The 14,317-nt window shown below is 38.5% G+C and overlaps 3 protein-coding genes across 4 annotated transcripts; 2 read left to right on the plus strand and 1 right to left on the minus strand.

Annotated features, from left to right (window-relative positions):
- Positions 1-134: 134 nt before the first annotated feature.
- Positions 135-8,440, plus strand: LOC145212203 (NTPase KAP family P-loop domain-containing protein 1-like). 2 transcript variants are annotated; one of them, XM_080080242.1, is made up of 14 exons: positions 142-963; positions 1,166-1,321; positions 4,887-5,032; positions 5,093-5,488; positions 5,555-5,779; positions 5,847-5,990; positions 6,060-6,141; positions 6,209-6,333; positions 6,455-6,580; positions 6,769-6,863; positions 6,984-7,122; positions 7,240-7,383; positions 7,455-7,568; positions 7,994-8,440. In XM_080080242.1, the coding sequence occupies exons 1-14, from the start codon at positions 942-944 to the stop codon at positions 8,273-8,275; spliced, it is 2,196 nt and encodes a 731-aa protein (XP_079936368.1). In that variant the 5' UTR covers positions 142-941; the 3' UTR covers positions 8,276-8,440. The 2 variants fall into 2 exon arrangements, with proteins under 2 accessions (XP_079936369.1, XP_079936368.1); XM_080080243.1 differs by lacking the exon at positions 5,555-5,779 and having other exon boundaries at positions 135-963.
- Positions 1,383-4,243, minus strand: LOC145215453 (transcription factor RFX4-like). The gene is made up of 11 exons (XM_080084156.1): positions 4,150-4,243; positions 3,910-4,082; positions 3,628-3,848; positions 3,462-3,559; positions 3,227-3,396; positions 2,983-3,148; positions 2,707-2,909; positions 2,494-2,643; positions 2,213-2,401; positions 1,908-2,046; positions 1,383-1,850 (listed from the first exon to the last, which is right to left on the minus strand). Exons 1-11 carry the CDS (start codon positions 4,241-4,243, stop codon positions 1,549-1,551), a joined length of 1,905 nt encoding a protein of 634 aa, XP_079940282.1. The 3' UTR covers positions 1,383-1,548.
- A 1,734-nt stretch (positions 8,441-10,174) lies between the features above and the next one.
- LOC145212207 (menin-like) lies at positions 10,175-13,881 on the plus strand. The gene is made up of 7 exons (XM_080080248.1): positions 10,175-10,770; positions 10,935-11,062; positions 12,120-12,200; positions 12,514-12,683; positions 12,756-12,977; positions 13,081-13,209; positions 13,274-13,881. Exons 1-7 carry the CDS (start codon positions 10,272-10,274, stop codon positions 13,776-13,778), a joined length of 1,734 nt encoding a protein of 577 aa, XP_079936374.1. The 5' UTR covers positions 10,175-10,271; the 3' UTR covers positions 13,779-13,881.
- The last annotated feature ends 436 nt before the right edge of the window (positions 13,882-14,317 follow it).

Below are 14,317 nucleotides of genomic sequence, written 5' to 3' on the forward strand. Positions count from 1 at the left end.
AACGTGCAAATTGCCAATTGTTTTTTTTTGAGGGTCCAATGTCGAAAAAGCAATTTAGCACCATGGTTGACAACAAAGTTTTGCGGTTGTCTTTTGTTTGACATCGCGCCGAGTAAAGCCGACCAGCTCAACGTCTTTGTCGCGCTAGACATGTCACTCAAGCGGCCATTGAAAGCACTCGGAATGCGAACGAAAAACATTTCCAAATTCGTCGTGGCGTTGTGCACGTATGTGAAGGCTACATAGGGCTCGGGTACGAAGTGTTTGGCCTTGTAGTCGGCATTGTTGCGGGCATTGTGGTTGTACGCGTTCCAGTCAGCTGCAGAAAACAACTTCATTTCGGAGATTTGTAGAACACAAGTTAGATCTGAACTGTGACTCATAGGACCTTAGTTCCGGTTGCTTTCTAAGGTTTGCCCTACAACCTGATTGAAACGAGCTTATGGTAGAACGACTGTCACAGAGACCCTCAATATGCTGAATGTGTTGTGCTGTCGAGTGGAACGCCGTAGAGCAAAATACGTACGGCAGTTGTTGCCCTTTCAAATATGTGCCCGTTCCGTTAATGATTTGCCAATTGAAGCAATGTTAGTATCAAACGCGTTGGCGTATAGTAGCAGATTCAGGAAGTAAACTAACTTAAAATCCTGGAGACTCACAGCCCTGTATTGACTGGTAGTAGCAGAAGGGCAAGACAAGTACAGAGAAGTCAGGGGTGTAATTTGCCTGGTAGAACTGACAATCGGAAAGGCCTTCTCTTCTCGATGCCGCGAGGCAGTGGCGCAACGCAAGATTGCGTTTCTCATTAGGTGGTGTAACAAAAGTTGCCCTCACGTAACCAGCTCATACGCCTTCGCAGGAAAATGCGCGACAGCATACGTAGGTTTTAAAATACTAGATGTTAGGGCAGTAGCCTACTGCCAGTAGGAAACAAAAGCAAAATGGATTACCACCATTCCAAAGGTAAGTCTATAGCAAACTTAACGTAATGGCGCTTTACACTGGTAGAGCATTTTGTGCATTCCTGTGTTGTTGTTTTAGTCGCAAATGTTACAGTGATGTAGCAGTGTTATTGTTTTAAGTACAACATGATTCATGAAGAACGGGTTTCGCAGCACAGATAGGTAGTTTGTGTCTTATCAATTCACTGTACTATTTTACACAGGGGACAGTGTAAAATCGGAAACACCGCACGATGCGAGCTATTCACGCATGGCTGACGTTCTAGGTGACACAATTTCGTTTCGACCTCCGCCACTCACTGTGGGTGTGTTTGGAAAATGGGGTACGGGAAAATCCCGCATGCTGAAGTTGATTCGCGGTAAGTCACTAACGTTGCTAAAATTACAACATAACTAAAAACGTACCTAAATAACGTGGTTTGAGGTCTGTTTGTAGGTGTGGTTTTTAAACAGTTATTGTCAACATGAAAATATATATTTAAAATCGAAAATAGATATATGTTGGATATGCATTTGTAAACACAAAAAACGCACATATATTATTTTATGCAACAACAAAAATATTAAAAATAACATCACTAAAACATTACGTTTTCCTGCACAAAGTTGGTCCCTGACTTTCGCTGCCGTTACCCGGCAGAAGATAAAACGAATCATTAGAACTGAAAGCAGGTTCGACAACAACCGCGGGTTCTGTTTTAGTATCGCAAGGAGCCACATAGGTAGAAAACATGTTGCTGCTGGGCGTTGACTTTGGCTCTACGGCCAGTGTACTCGGGATTGGTTTGGTAAAATTTTGCAGTTTTCGCGTTAATGCACCAAGTGGCGCATATTGTCTATATGGATCGTTTGCATTGTGCAGTCGCAGTTTGCTGAAGTAGGTAGAACCTGGATTACAAAATACGTTAGTTTAATTGCTCTCCTTAATGGGTAGATTTCAAATACCTTTCTTAATCGTCGCGTTCAAAAGCTGAATTCGTTTTGCTCGTTCTTCACGTAGTTGAATAACGTGGTTGACGTAATCTCCAAACAGCAAAAGTATAAGATGGAATGTTCCGACCGATTCGCTTGATTTCAATGTGACCTGAAGGTGTTTGATCAGCACGGTTATATTGCCAACAAACAGATTCACGAGAGGATATATAAAATTAATGTTTGACCAGTCAGAACGCGAGCATTCGAATGAAACTGTTGTTGACGTCAAACCTTCTTTTTTCTAACATATTTTGCCACACAAGAAAGTGTTTTACCTCAGTAAGCATTTTGCTGGAGTATGCCGCCCATATCATGACAAAACGTCGCGTTTTTTCCGCGATGACACTGCAAGGCTTCTTGCTTTTACTCGGATCCTCACCCACGCGTGGTTCGGGTCGCAGCCCTGCGTACTTGTTAACAATCTTTTCAACGTGAGCGGCGTACACCTCGACAGAAGCTTGATGCTAAATAAATCAGTGCAATTTTTGCATTCAAAATAATGTTGAAAGAAGAGTGTTTGTTTGGGTTGAACCCATGCATAAGTACACATACTCACCTTCAAAAGTTTACAAATGTAGTTGATATGATTTATAGCTTCGTCCCGAATCTTGAGCAACTTTGTTCGTCCAATCTTGTTGTTGTGACTCGCGAATGTACACTGGTCCACTATATCACTGATACACATGTGTTGAAGGTCATAAAGCAACTTAAAAGAAAAAAAAGGTTTTGTCCTACAATCTGTACCTAATTCCATACTCAAAACTGGTACCTGAGATACGATAAACGGATCCTTGAGTGTTTTTCGTGCCTCTCTGGCCACATGACAAAGTGTAGTTACTCGACGAACGTACTCGCACCATTTTTTTGCTCCCTCCAACCTCGTCTTTGCGATATCGTAACAAACATTGGTGTCGCAAATCGCACTTTCTTCAATCCAAACAGGCAATGATTTGGCAAGTTTTCGAATTCGGACTAAAAGTTAACAAATTTGAGTTTGTAACACTGCAACTGGCGGTTCTATAAATAGCCACATTGATTTCCACACCGTTGAATTCTGTTGTCAGGGTTTCCAGGCAGTTTGGCAATAGGACCAACGCTGCATCTTGATACATAATATCATCACATAGTGCTACGATGTTCCGCATATCCGGAAGTTTCATAATTCCCAAACATTTTTCTGGTATGCTCCCGAAAAAGCTTTGGAGATGTTCCTTGATTTGATACAAAATCAAAATATTTTGTACTTTACACATCCTGTATTACTAGCATTTGAAACCTTGAGCCCTTACCTGCGTCTCCGAAAAATTGAGCCCGGTAACGTAAGCAACAAGTTTTCGATTAAATGCGCAGTAAAATTTAAGAAATGTCACCATCTCTTCTGATTCGCAGTTAGGAGGTAAATTTACCTCATCGGCATTCGGATACAACGGCCTAAACCATGTATTGACCGAGGTTTTAACTGAAAAATAAAATGAAACAATTCGTGTCATGGAAGCCAATGAATAGATGGATACAATATGTCACCAGCAATTTTGAAGTCGTTGTCGTTGTTCGGGCGGGTTGGTTTGTTTTCCCTGCCGTCAATGGTAACGTGGGCCCCAACCTGTCGTCGCTGGCTGCAACTGCAGTTATCATTTGCTGTCTAGTCATACAATCAACACCAACAGGTTTTTAAAAATGGTTTTCTTACCAGTGATTTCGTAAAAGTTTTTGTTGTTCCGAGGCGTTGCGGAACTTTGCGGCGTAACGAGAATTCGGTTTAACGCTCAGGCCTGCATAATGATACCGCGATTGCCCCCTGACTCCTAGCCTTCTGGTAGCCAAGTTAGGAAAACAAGCCCGTACAACTTTACCAAAAACAGCCTGATTAAAAGGCTTGATTCGGTATTCCCGGCAAAAGGTGCAAAACTCCTACAAAAAAAGCCTTTATTTACGGTTCTCCGATGTAAAAAGCGCATGTTTTAAAACCTACTTCGAACATGATACTTCTTGGAACGCTGGTCAAAACGTTTTCTTCAAAATTCTCCTTTAACCAGTCGGTTGTGATGTTTGCTTGCTTGCTGCACGGCACTGGGTATCTCACCCTTAAATCAAACTGGCGTGGCACATGAGGGGTACACGTCTGGGGATTGGATATCAACATGCCTTGAAAACGAAGTATGTTACATCTGGTATATATTCAAACAAAACCATTTGGCTGTCATGTTCATACCAACAGTATTTCCATTTTCGTCTACCACCACGATTTGTTTTGGCGGAGGTGCTGGTAGCACCTTTTGTTGTACTTCTGGATGGTCGCGTTGCATACTAAACTAATCTAACCCACTTTATCTAAAATCAGCATTAACAAGTCAAGTTGTAAATAAACTGCCTGGTGTTCAATAACACTAAGTCATTGAGTTAACTAAACGTTCTTACTGAGTTGACACAAGGAAATAAAGGATCTTGTTTAGGTTCTTATCCTAGGTTTGTGATGTCATAGAAAGTAAGTGACTTCGAGAAGTATCAATGCGATTTGTAAAGCTGTTTTATTTTAAGGTTAACAACAATGATAAGGACCAACCGTTTATTTCCAGCGTATTTTTTTCATTTGAATTTAGATGCGCCATACAAACACACTTTCTCTCACTGCCAAGTCCTCAAAAATAGTTATTTAAATAATTTTATTGTTTTATGCGATTTCTAAAGAAAGGGATGTAAAAACATAATACTTTTTGTAATTCTTTCTAGTACTTGCATTTGCGGATAAGCTTCTGTTTGTCAGGCCTTAAAATTAAATATAAACGTCTCCAAAAAGAAAAATTTAGTAACACATTAGCAAATGAAGTATAAACGTATGCGTATTGTTTTGAACAGAAACAGTAAAGTTTAAAAAAAATGTAGGCTAAGTAATAATCTTCCTCTTATCTTTCAAATTAGTTTGCGCTAATTCTTTTTTTGTGATTTTAGAGAGAATTGAAACCAACACATCAAGCAAAGAAAAGCAGTCAAACTCCCTGTCGCTTGGCCTTTTTGCTTTGATTTACCGCTTGCTTTTTTTCAACCCCAACTTCCACATCCCAAAATCCAAGGATATCAAGTTTGTTTTTGTAGATGTAAGTTACTTTATGCAGGGTTGTAAACATCACTTGACATCTACCCGCTTTATTTTGCAGTTTAGCATTCTTGACTACGCTGGTACCGATCAGCTGTGGGCTGGTATCATTACGCACATTTCCAGCAAAATCGAAGAAGTGTTTGGTTCTTGGTCGGTACGAGTATTTCGTGCCTGGAACTACAAACCTGACAAGGATCTGAAAGCCTACTTAGTCACATGTGATGAACACCCACAGAAAAATTGCAAAGACCGATGGACTTTATCGTGCACTTCTGTCTTTATGGTTACAGCTTTAATAGCAATTGTAGTGTTGGTCATCGTTTTGTTTTCTATCTACGGGTTTCCACAATTTTCTACGGACACAGGAGAGGTTTTTTCGGCTGTGGTTACAACCAGTCTTGCTGCAATGCTGGGTTTAGGCGTGGCATCAAAGATAGGAGACATATTTCGCATGGTAGGTTAACAACAATTGTTTTGCGCTCTTTGTCTGGCAACATATCAAGAAAGTCACCTTTTGCAGGTGTTCAACCTTGTAAAAACACAAGCAGAAAAGGTAAAAGCCATGGCAAATGAAGAGAACTTTAGCAGCAATTTGGGTTTCATGTACAAGGTTAAAACAGAGGTGTACTACATTACTTCGCTTGTTCGTTACGCTGGATTGTTTTTGGAAAAGGACATTCGTTTGTGTTTGATAATTGATGACATTGACATTTTAACAAGCGAAAGAGCAAAGGGCCTATTTCAGGTAGGCAAACTTACACATTAATAAGTCTGAAAACAACAACAACAAATACAAGTCCTTTACTAACCAGGTGGTGTCGCTGTTGCAATCTTCGCCAAGTTCCCCTTACATCCAGATATTATGCATGGACCCTTATATTGCTGCAAGCATCATTAAAAAATCACTTAACAGTGAATTTAAAAACGGACATGCTTTTTTACGTAAACATATTGAGGTAAGTTTCTAAATTTGTAACGGTTTTGATCACAGTTACGCTTTTTTAAAAGTATATCCAATCATGCAGTTACCTTTTCACATACCGTGTTTGGACGAAAAGAACAAAATGCAGTATTTGGTATCCAGTGGACCTATTAGGCGTTTAGCAGGTAAAGATAAATTTCAATATCTAGCGTTTATATCCGACCGACTTGAGTCAACTTCTATTTTTAATAGGTCTGCGAAGTCCGAAACAAACACCCAAGTTGAATCAGAACCAAAAGGACGAAACAATACCTTTGGTTGATGTCGTAACTGTCAACGCAAGCCATTACAAACCTAAATTGGGAAGCTTTTGTAGTGTAAGTGGCATTTAGGTGAATAAATAAATTAAATAATAAACAAAACGAATATAAGAAGGGTACGCATAGACGCATCTTTTCTGTGCTTTAATAACCCCATTTTAAAATCACTAAAACACAGGAAGATGACTACGCCCAGTCGTGGAACACAGTACGAACTTGCTTTCTTAGCAATCCAAGTTTGCTGACCTACATTGACGGGAATGAACTTCGTGTCCAGAGAATATTGTCATCAACTCAACTTGCGGTACGATTAATGGACTATTTGCACGTGCTTCTATTTATTATCCTACAGCAAGATAAAAATAACACAACCACATGCACAATCTGAAACTTTATTGTTCAATTTAAGTCTTTAGAATATTTTCAGATGTCAAAATCTTTGATTATTTCACCTTTCTAAACCTGTCCTGTAACAATTTGTTACTTCTTCAGGTTCGACTGATTGACAGTGTTGGCCCCAAAGTTCCCGAAGTTGACGTCAAGAAACTTGCATCCTGGATAATTCTTGTCGACCAATGGCCTTACAGGTTGGTTACAAGGCTACGTAACGCATCTTGATCAGTAAAATCCAAGCTATCTAAAAAATGTGTGTCTGTGAAGTGTAAAAATGTGTGTCTGTGAACTGCTGTACATTGTGTTTTGTACAGGTTGAGCTGTATGTGGCAAGCCATTGAAGACAACTCGCAATTATACGAGCTTGATCCGAATGCGGCCTACAAATTTTCCCCCACATCAAGATTGTGGGATCTCTACCCACTGATCATACAAGACATAAAAGCGGTGAAGGTAAAAGCAAAATTTGTGGCTCAAGTATTGTAAACGGCCTCGAAACAGAATTTCTGTCCTTTTTCTCAAAAAAAAACACAATGATAAAACTGCATTGAACTTGGCATATTTACCTAGACCTGGAGAGATTTTCTCGAGCTTGACGCCGATCCAGAAATTTTTGGGCAATTTCTTTCCGCTTTTCCACTTACAGTCGGCGACTTAAAGGAGTTTCTCCCCTACACAACTAACTTAGATCGGTCAATTAGAAGAATAGTGGCGGTGAGTAGTCTACATACCACACGTAAACCATAAAGTGTACTGGTATTCATAATATATTTTTTTACGTACAGAATGCAATCGTTAAGAACAGGATTTTTAACAAACCGGCATTAAAAGAACACATCAAACGCTGGAAACATCAACGACCGCTTGAAACATGGAGTGTTGAAGATGTTTGTAACGAGGTATGTTTGTTGCTGTAGATTTGTGCTTACCACAGCCTAATTGATGTCTTTACGCTGGCAAAAGTTTTGGTTTGTTTAAGAATTCTCTGTAGTAAAATTTCACAATAAAAAATGTCAATGTAAAAGCATAAAGTCAGTAAATGATAAGCTGCAGACATGTTTCGGCCTATAAGTTCTCATCAGTGCAGCTGGTGACGAGAGATCGGCCGCATTGGCTAGCGTAGCCATTCAACGGCACTCCAGTTTGTTGGGAGCAACAGGGTAAAAAAAAACATGCATCACCTAGTCTGTGTGATGCCACAACTGAAAATGTCAATTAATGCACTTTTAGGAAATTTCCTCACACGTTGTTTAAATTTACTGCGTGTGAAGATATTGTATTTTAACCAATGTAATATACGTATTAATTTTTTATTGTTGTGCAGTTTAACAACATTGGACTGAACGAAAAGAATTTGGAGGCTTACTTGAAACTGATAAAAGATCACGATATTGATGGAAAAACTTTAAGACGAGTCGCACCGTCTGACATCAAAAAGCAACTAAAAATGTCTTTGGGCGATTGGGTTAGCGCAAAAGAACACTTTGCAGCATTACAAACATTTTTTGGTGAAAAGCGCAAAAGTTTGTCTCTTGATCCATACGAGCTTCTAACGACATCGGTGGAAGAATGTTGTTCCGAGAATTTTAGTGAAAGTGACGTATAATGTGGAAACTTTTTAACCTTCATTTCGTTTTGAATTTTTTTATGTTACTTACTGAACTGTATTGCTTTGTTTGAAGTTTGTTGACAAATTCATTTTATCACATAAAAAATATTGCAAAATAGGGAATTTCCCGAAAAAAATTTGCGCCGTGCGTCGCCTATTTCATTTCATTTTGTCAGTTTAGTTCACCGATCACCATTAACTTAGCAGATTCAGTGTTTTACTTTTTGCACAGTATTGCTGTGCTTTATCAGAAAAAAACAGTGATGCATATAAACAGTTTTAGTAACCCAAAATACCTCACAATGAGAATGCTTTGATCTATTTTTTTAGGTTGTTATTAGGTAATTTAGGTTAGTCCGTTTCGGTAAACAACCAAAAACCAAATTTGCATGTTAAACGATTATGGTGGACAAGCAGGGTTGGGTAACAAGTCCTATTAGTCGAGTCTCAAGTCAAGTCAAGTCAGTAGCGGTTCGTTCAAGTCTCAAGTCAAGTCAAAAGGGGTTCGAGTCTCAAGTCGAGTCAAGTCATTAGCGGTTCGAGTCAAGGCAAGTCCCAAAAAGTTTTTGCAAGGAAAGGTTAAAGGTTTAGATAGGTAATGTATTTTAATGGTTCATCGTGACTTTTTTACCTCAAAAACGAACACCACTTTATTACAGTGAACAAATCCCATTAACGTTCCTTTCTTAGAGTAGGTTCAACTTTAATGAAAGACCTTAATTGACACTCATTAAACAGCATGGAAAAGAACGTCAATCTGTTCAAAGGAGTTTTTGAAAACCGAAATTCATATTTTACTTCATGTGCTAGAGCAGGCCTGTCAAACTCGCGGCCCGCTGCGGCCCACGAAGCCCTCCAATGTGGCCCTCGAACAGTCAACAGCAATTGTAATATTTTGCCCGATTTTTATCTAATTATACTAAATTTTTCTTACTTTTCAAAGTGAAACCTATTATTTAAACAGACATTTACCGAAATTGAATTTATAGATACAAATCCATATGTTATGAATAGAAACGATAGTAATTAAAACTCCTTTGCCAAAACTTTTGATTTTTAAGCTGCCCTAAACAAATTTTGTGTTACTGAAAAGAGTATTACCAGGCTAGCAGCCATATGCGTCTGACTTTTGTAGGCCTATTGTGTGCAAACAATGCGAAAAACAGGTATGAAATGCGCCACAATATAGATGACGTAATAAACAGTTAAAACTGATCTTCACATTGTGCAGCTCAATCTGTACATCAAGTTGGAAATTATTCTGGGTTTTGGGGGGTCAATGGTATATATATATATGATATAAACCTTTTTCTTTACCAATTTCAAAAACAAAAACCAGCAGATAATTGGCGGCTGTTGGTGAAATAAGGATTTGCAATGCGGCCGTCGTAGCGAAAAGGTTGTTTAAGTGTATAAAACTAGATTAAAAATCACATGCGGCCCTCGGCATAATTTCCAAACTGCAATGTGGCCCCCGAACCCCACGAGTTTGACACCCCTGTGCTAGAGCGTTTGTTCAGTAATATAAGCGCTTAAAAGCAAATACTTGGTCTTGACATGTACTGCATTCGATTACATTAAACCAAGCAATAAGTACAACACTTAATGCCAGCGTAAGAAAGTTTGTGCACATAGCAGCGACTTCGTTACGTTAAAATTAAGCAAAAATAACTTCGCATCGTGCCGTAAATTGCTGCTGTTTTTTGGTTGAAGCCAACTGAACAGGTTATCCATCATAAGAAATTTCCGTTTTGTTAGTGAAATAACGAGTCCGAGTCAAGTCTCTACTAAGACAAGTCCAAGTCAAGTCGAGTCTTTTCACAACTGAGACTTGAGTCAAGTCAAGTCTTTTGAAAAGGTGACTCGAGTCGGACTTGAGTCGAGTCACTGACTCGAGTCTCCCCGTCACTGTGGACAAGGACATGTTTTTGCAAAGTAACATGTTCTTATTCGTATCAGGTGCAATTTGACGGTGTGTTGGTGCTTAATAAGAATGAAAGATATCATTGGGAAATCTGAGCAGTCACATTTTCCTATATGTTCATGTGAAGCGTTTATCAAATTGGTGGAAGAACACTTGGATAAAAATGAAGTGCCAAACCTAACATTTTTGTCCATCTTGTTTGGTTATTTGGAACATGAACTGACTGTCAGCAGAATTATATTGTCAGATCACAGTTCTGATTCAGAGACTGACAAATCTTTCCAAAACACTACGAAACAAACAGCACCAGACCCAGAAGTTTTGGAAAACAAGAATGTAGAAGTTCCATTTCCGACATTGGAGCTTGATGTTGTCCAGGGTCTTTATGAACAATTTGTCCTTTTTATGAAAGCCAATGTGGATAAAAGTTTACCAGAGTACACAACAGAGAATGGTTGTGCAACAAGTCCTCTTTGCAAATACATAAGTGATCTTATGTGGAATGGGCTTTTGAGGTCCTATCACAAAGATAAAGCACACATCCAGTCATTGTTTAGTTATTTTACAGGTGTGAAAATGTTTTGTATTAGTTAGCACCTGGGTTGGAATTTGTAAATGTTACTTTACTACACCCTAATAGCAACAATGCATATTTAAAACAACATTTTTACATAAACATTTTTTACTTTATCAATTTTGATAGCTTAAAACAGTTTTGTTCATTTTATAAAGGGAGACAACTTGATTGTTTTGGATTGGCGTTTTCTGTTGTGGCTGCTTGTCAAGTTCTAAAGTATGATGATGTACATTTGGTTGTTAGTGGTGATCATGCATGGGTTGTTTGTGGCAATGAGGAAAAGGTAATGTGAAAAGAATATTTATTAATAAACCTTTGTAGCATAACACTTTGCACCCCAAAATGATGGAAACTGAATTTCTTTTTTCTGGTTACCATTTATATTTTTGGGTCAAAGTTTTTAGTGGTTTGTTTCCATAATACAAAAGTATGGTTGTTCAATTACTGCTTTATCTTGTGCAAAGACTTCTAAAACTTGAACCCAAAAATATAAATGGTACCTTTAATGTGTCAACTATAAATTGCAATAGGGATGGGCCAAGCCTAGCCAGAACCCGAGTACTCGGTGCCGAGCATCACTGTTTTTAATGCTCGGTGCTCGGCCGAGCAGTTGCACAAACTGACCCGAGCGTTAAGTATATATGCATATTCATGCCCTGCTAACATACGAAACTAGTGTTCTAAAGGGTGTCTATGAACAAAAACGAATATTTTTTCAAATGTATTAGATAGTGGAAAAACGTGTACTTAAAGGGCATGTACAGCTTAATAAAACACCGCCGGTGACGTAAGAGACCTTGTAGAGCTAAAACAGGGGTGGGCAACCTGCGGCCCTTTGATTACAGTTGTGCGGCCCGCAGTGACACTTGGATTTGAAATGTACTGGCAAACGAGTCCAATTATTATATTTTTTGAGCAGATTAGTGCGCCTGATGCTGTTTTTCTGCGACCTGACAATATGATGCTAAAATCAAACGCGAATTTTACTTGTAGTAAGGCAATTTTGGTATGCAACGAAGTAAAATCACCTTGTGTTATATAAAGGTGCGGCCCGCGATCCAATCATAGCAATTGTATGTGGCCCCACAGTGAAAAAGGTTGCCCACCCCTGAGCTAAAACGTAGAAAGGGGATTTTTTGTGACGTCATAATGCACCGAGCGTGCTCGGCCGAGCTCCCAGCATTAAAGTGAGATGCTCGGTGCTCGACCAAACAGAACATTTGCAGTTTTGGCACATCCCTAAATTCCAATATTCTAGCCTTCAACCAAATAAAGAATAATCCAAATGTCCTAAATATATAAATACACATAAAAAATATATCTTTACATTAACATTACAGGACATGGTAGAGGTTACCTGGCATGGCAAAGGAAATGAAGATAAACGGGGACTGGCAGTGGATTCTGGTTGCACATATAAGGTGTATTTTTACTTCATTAGAGATATTTACTTTCATGGACTTGCAGTACAGGGGCCAGCAAATACTCGGCCAAGACCACCAAGATTAAGTTTAAAAAATATATAAATGTGTACATATATATAACATTGCATTTTTGTCATTTTTCCTTGGTTTACAAAAGTACATTGAACTTAAATCACAAGTATGTGACACTTTAAACCTATTTTCACCCCAAAAAGTATTTGTAGATCTCTGTTACACAATAACTTAGAAACAAAAAATATACTGTCATTTAATCTTGTGTAACTAGGTGAAACTGTGTGTACAAATTTAGAATTGGATTTATTATGGAGGAAAGCCAGTTATCTGTGACAGATGGATGGAGCTAGTAGCCATGCTTATATCTGTCAACCCTTCAATCGACAGCCACACTGAAAGTGAGGAATTGCAAATGATTCAGCACAAACTACTTCATAAATTGTACCAGAAGGGCTACATGGACAGGTAAGAACCATGCTACTTGGACTTATGATGGTACATGCTTTGTATTTTCATTGTAACTAACCTTGTGCCCAGATATCCAATGGCTTTGGGAACATTTGCTGAGCTGCAAGAAGGGCAACAGTTGGGTGATGACTCAGCAGAAGTTATTCACATGAAAGCTGTGCAAACAGTAAAAGAGATTTATGATGACTTGCATATATTTCCATATTGTAGCCAAGGTCACTTCTATATGAGACAAAAAAGATTTAAAGAGGCAATTGCATCCTGGGCTAAAGCTGCGCAAGTGGCATCCAAGTAAGAAATCTGCTTGGTTTCTATTGGTATATTTATACATACAATAGATTTTAATAATTTTAGACTCAGACAGGGGTAAAATTGGTGTAATTTGTTTGTTAAGATACAACTATGGTAAAGATGATGAAGAAGTGTACAAAGAAATGATTGATATTGCAAATGACCTAATTCCTACATCATTGAGGGGGGGCCAACTTGGTGAAGACAAAGAATGCTACTTTGATGTCATCAGGTTCTCCTTCACAAATTTTCTATTTTGTTAAAGCTTATGCCTTAATATTCTTGTTGTCATTTAGATTTTATGATGGTGTCTGTCTGTGGGAGGAAGGGAGCTCCACACCCATTTTGCATTCATGGTGGGCTCGTTACTTTACACTCTCAGTAAGCCGCTTTCCCTCAGTTGTCAGAGAGTCTTATGCTGATGACCCGGAGAAGCAAGATGATGGCAACCTGTTGCGAAGGTCGAGCAGATCCTTGGGGTCTCCTTCTATAAATTCTGAAGCAAGTAGCTCATCAACATGTGAAAAAGAAGACAAATTTACATCGCCCAAAATAAGTGCAACAGGGGAAAGTTCTTGTAAACAACCAACCAATGAACCAGAAACCAAATTACTTCTTCGAAGCCACAAAATGAAAGCCCTCAAAGATATTTTAACCAGTGGAAAGAAAATTAATACACAAGCTGTTGGTTTACTGTTAACTGCTCAATCACAAGTACAGTTTGTGAAAAGACGGTCGACTGTTGGAGATTATAGCATTGAGTATAAGCGTTCAAGAAAATCAAAGGATTTAGAGAGTTAAAAACCTGTTTCTTCAAAGGCAGTTGTTATTCATTTAGTTTTGCAACTATTTGTTAAGTGTGGAAATCATGTTGATTGTATTTGAATTAAAGAATTTAGATCAACACAGTTTCTTTATTTATGTAGAATCTGAGTTTGTGCGCATAATGATTAGTATAACGCACAGGGTCTGGTAGATTTTTTCTGGTATGTGTACATTGATTACATCCAATAATCAAATTGATTTCAGTACCCATAGCCAAAAATAATATGTTCCTCGACAAATTGCAGTTTAACTGTTGTGTATATAGTATATATTGTAAGGCGACAAGGGAGTGTGCACTTTTTGTGATGACATAAATGTTGCAAACATCGGCATCAACAGTAACTTTAAAACAGTTGTAACAGAGTGCTAGCAGATGTGCTTTGTGGTGATAACATTTGGGTCTCAAAACATGAAGTTTAGTTCTTTTGGCACAAAAAAGGTTTCTCCTTCAAGGCTCACCTGGTGTTTACCAAACCCTATTATTCCTTTATTCAGGAAGAAACTTTAATATAACC

The sequence above is a fragment of the Phallusia mammillata genome, chromosome 2 (assembly GCF_965637545.1).
Source record: "Phallusia mammillata chromosome 2, kaPhaMamm4.hap1.1, whole genome shotgun sequence".
Classification (NCBI taxonomy): domain Eukaryota; kingdom Metazoa; phylum Chordata; class Ascidiacea; order Phlebobranchia; family Ascidiidae; genus Phallusia; species Phallusia mammillata.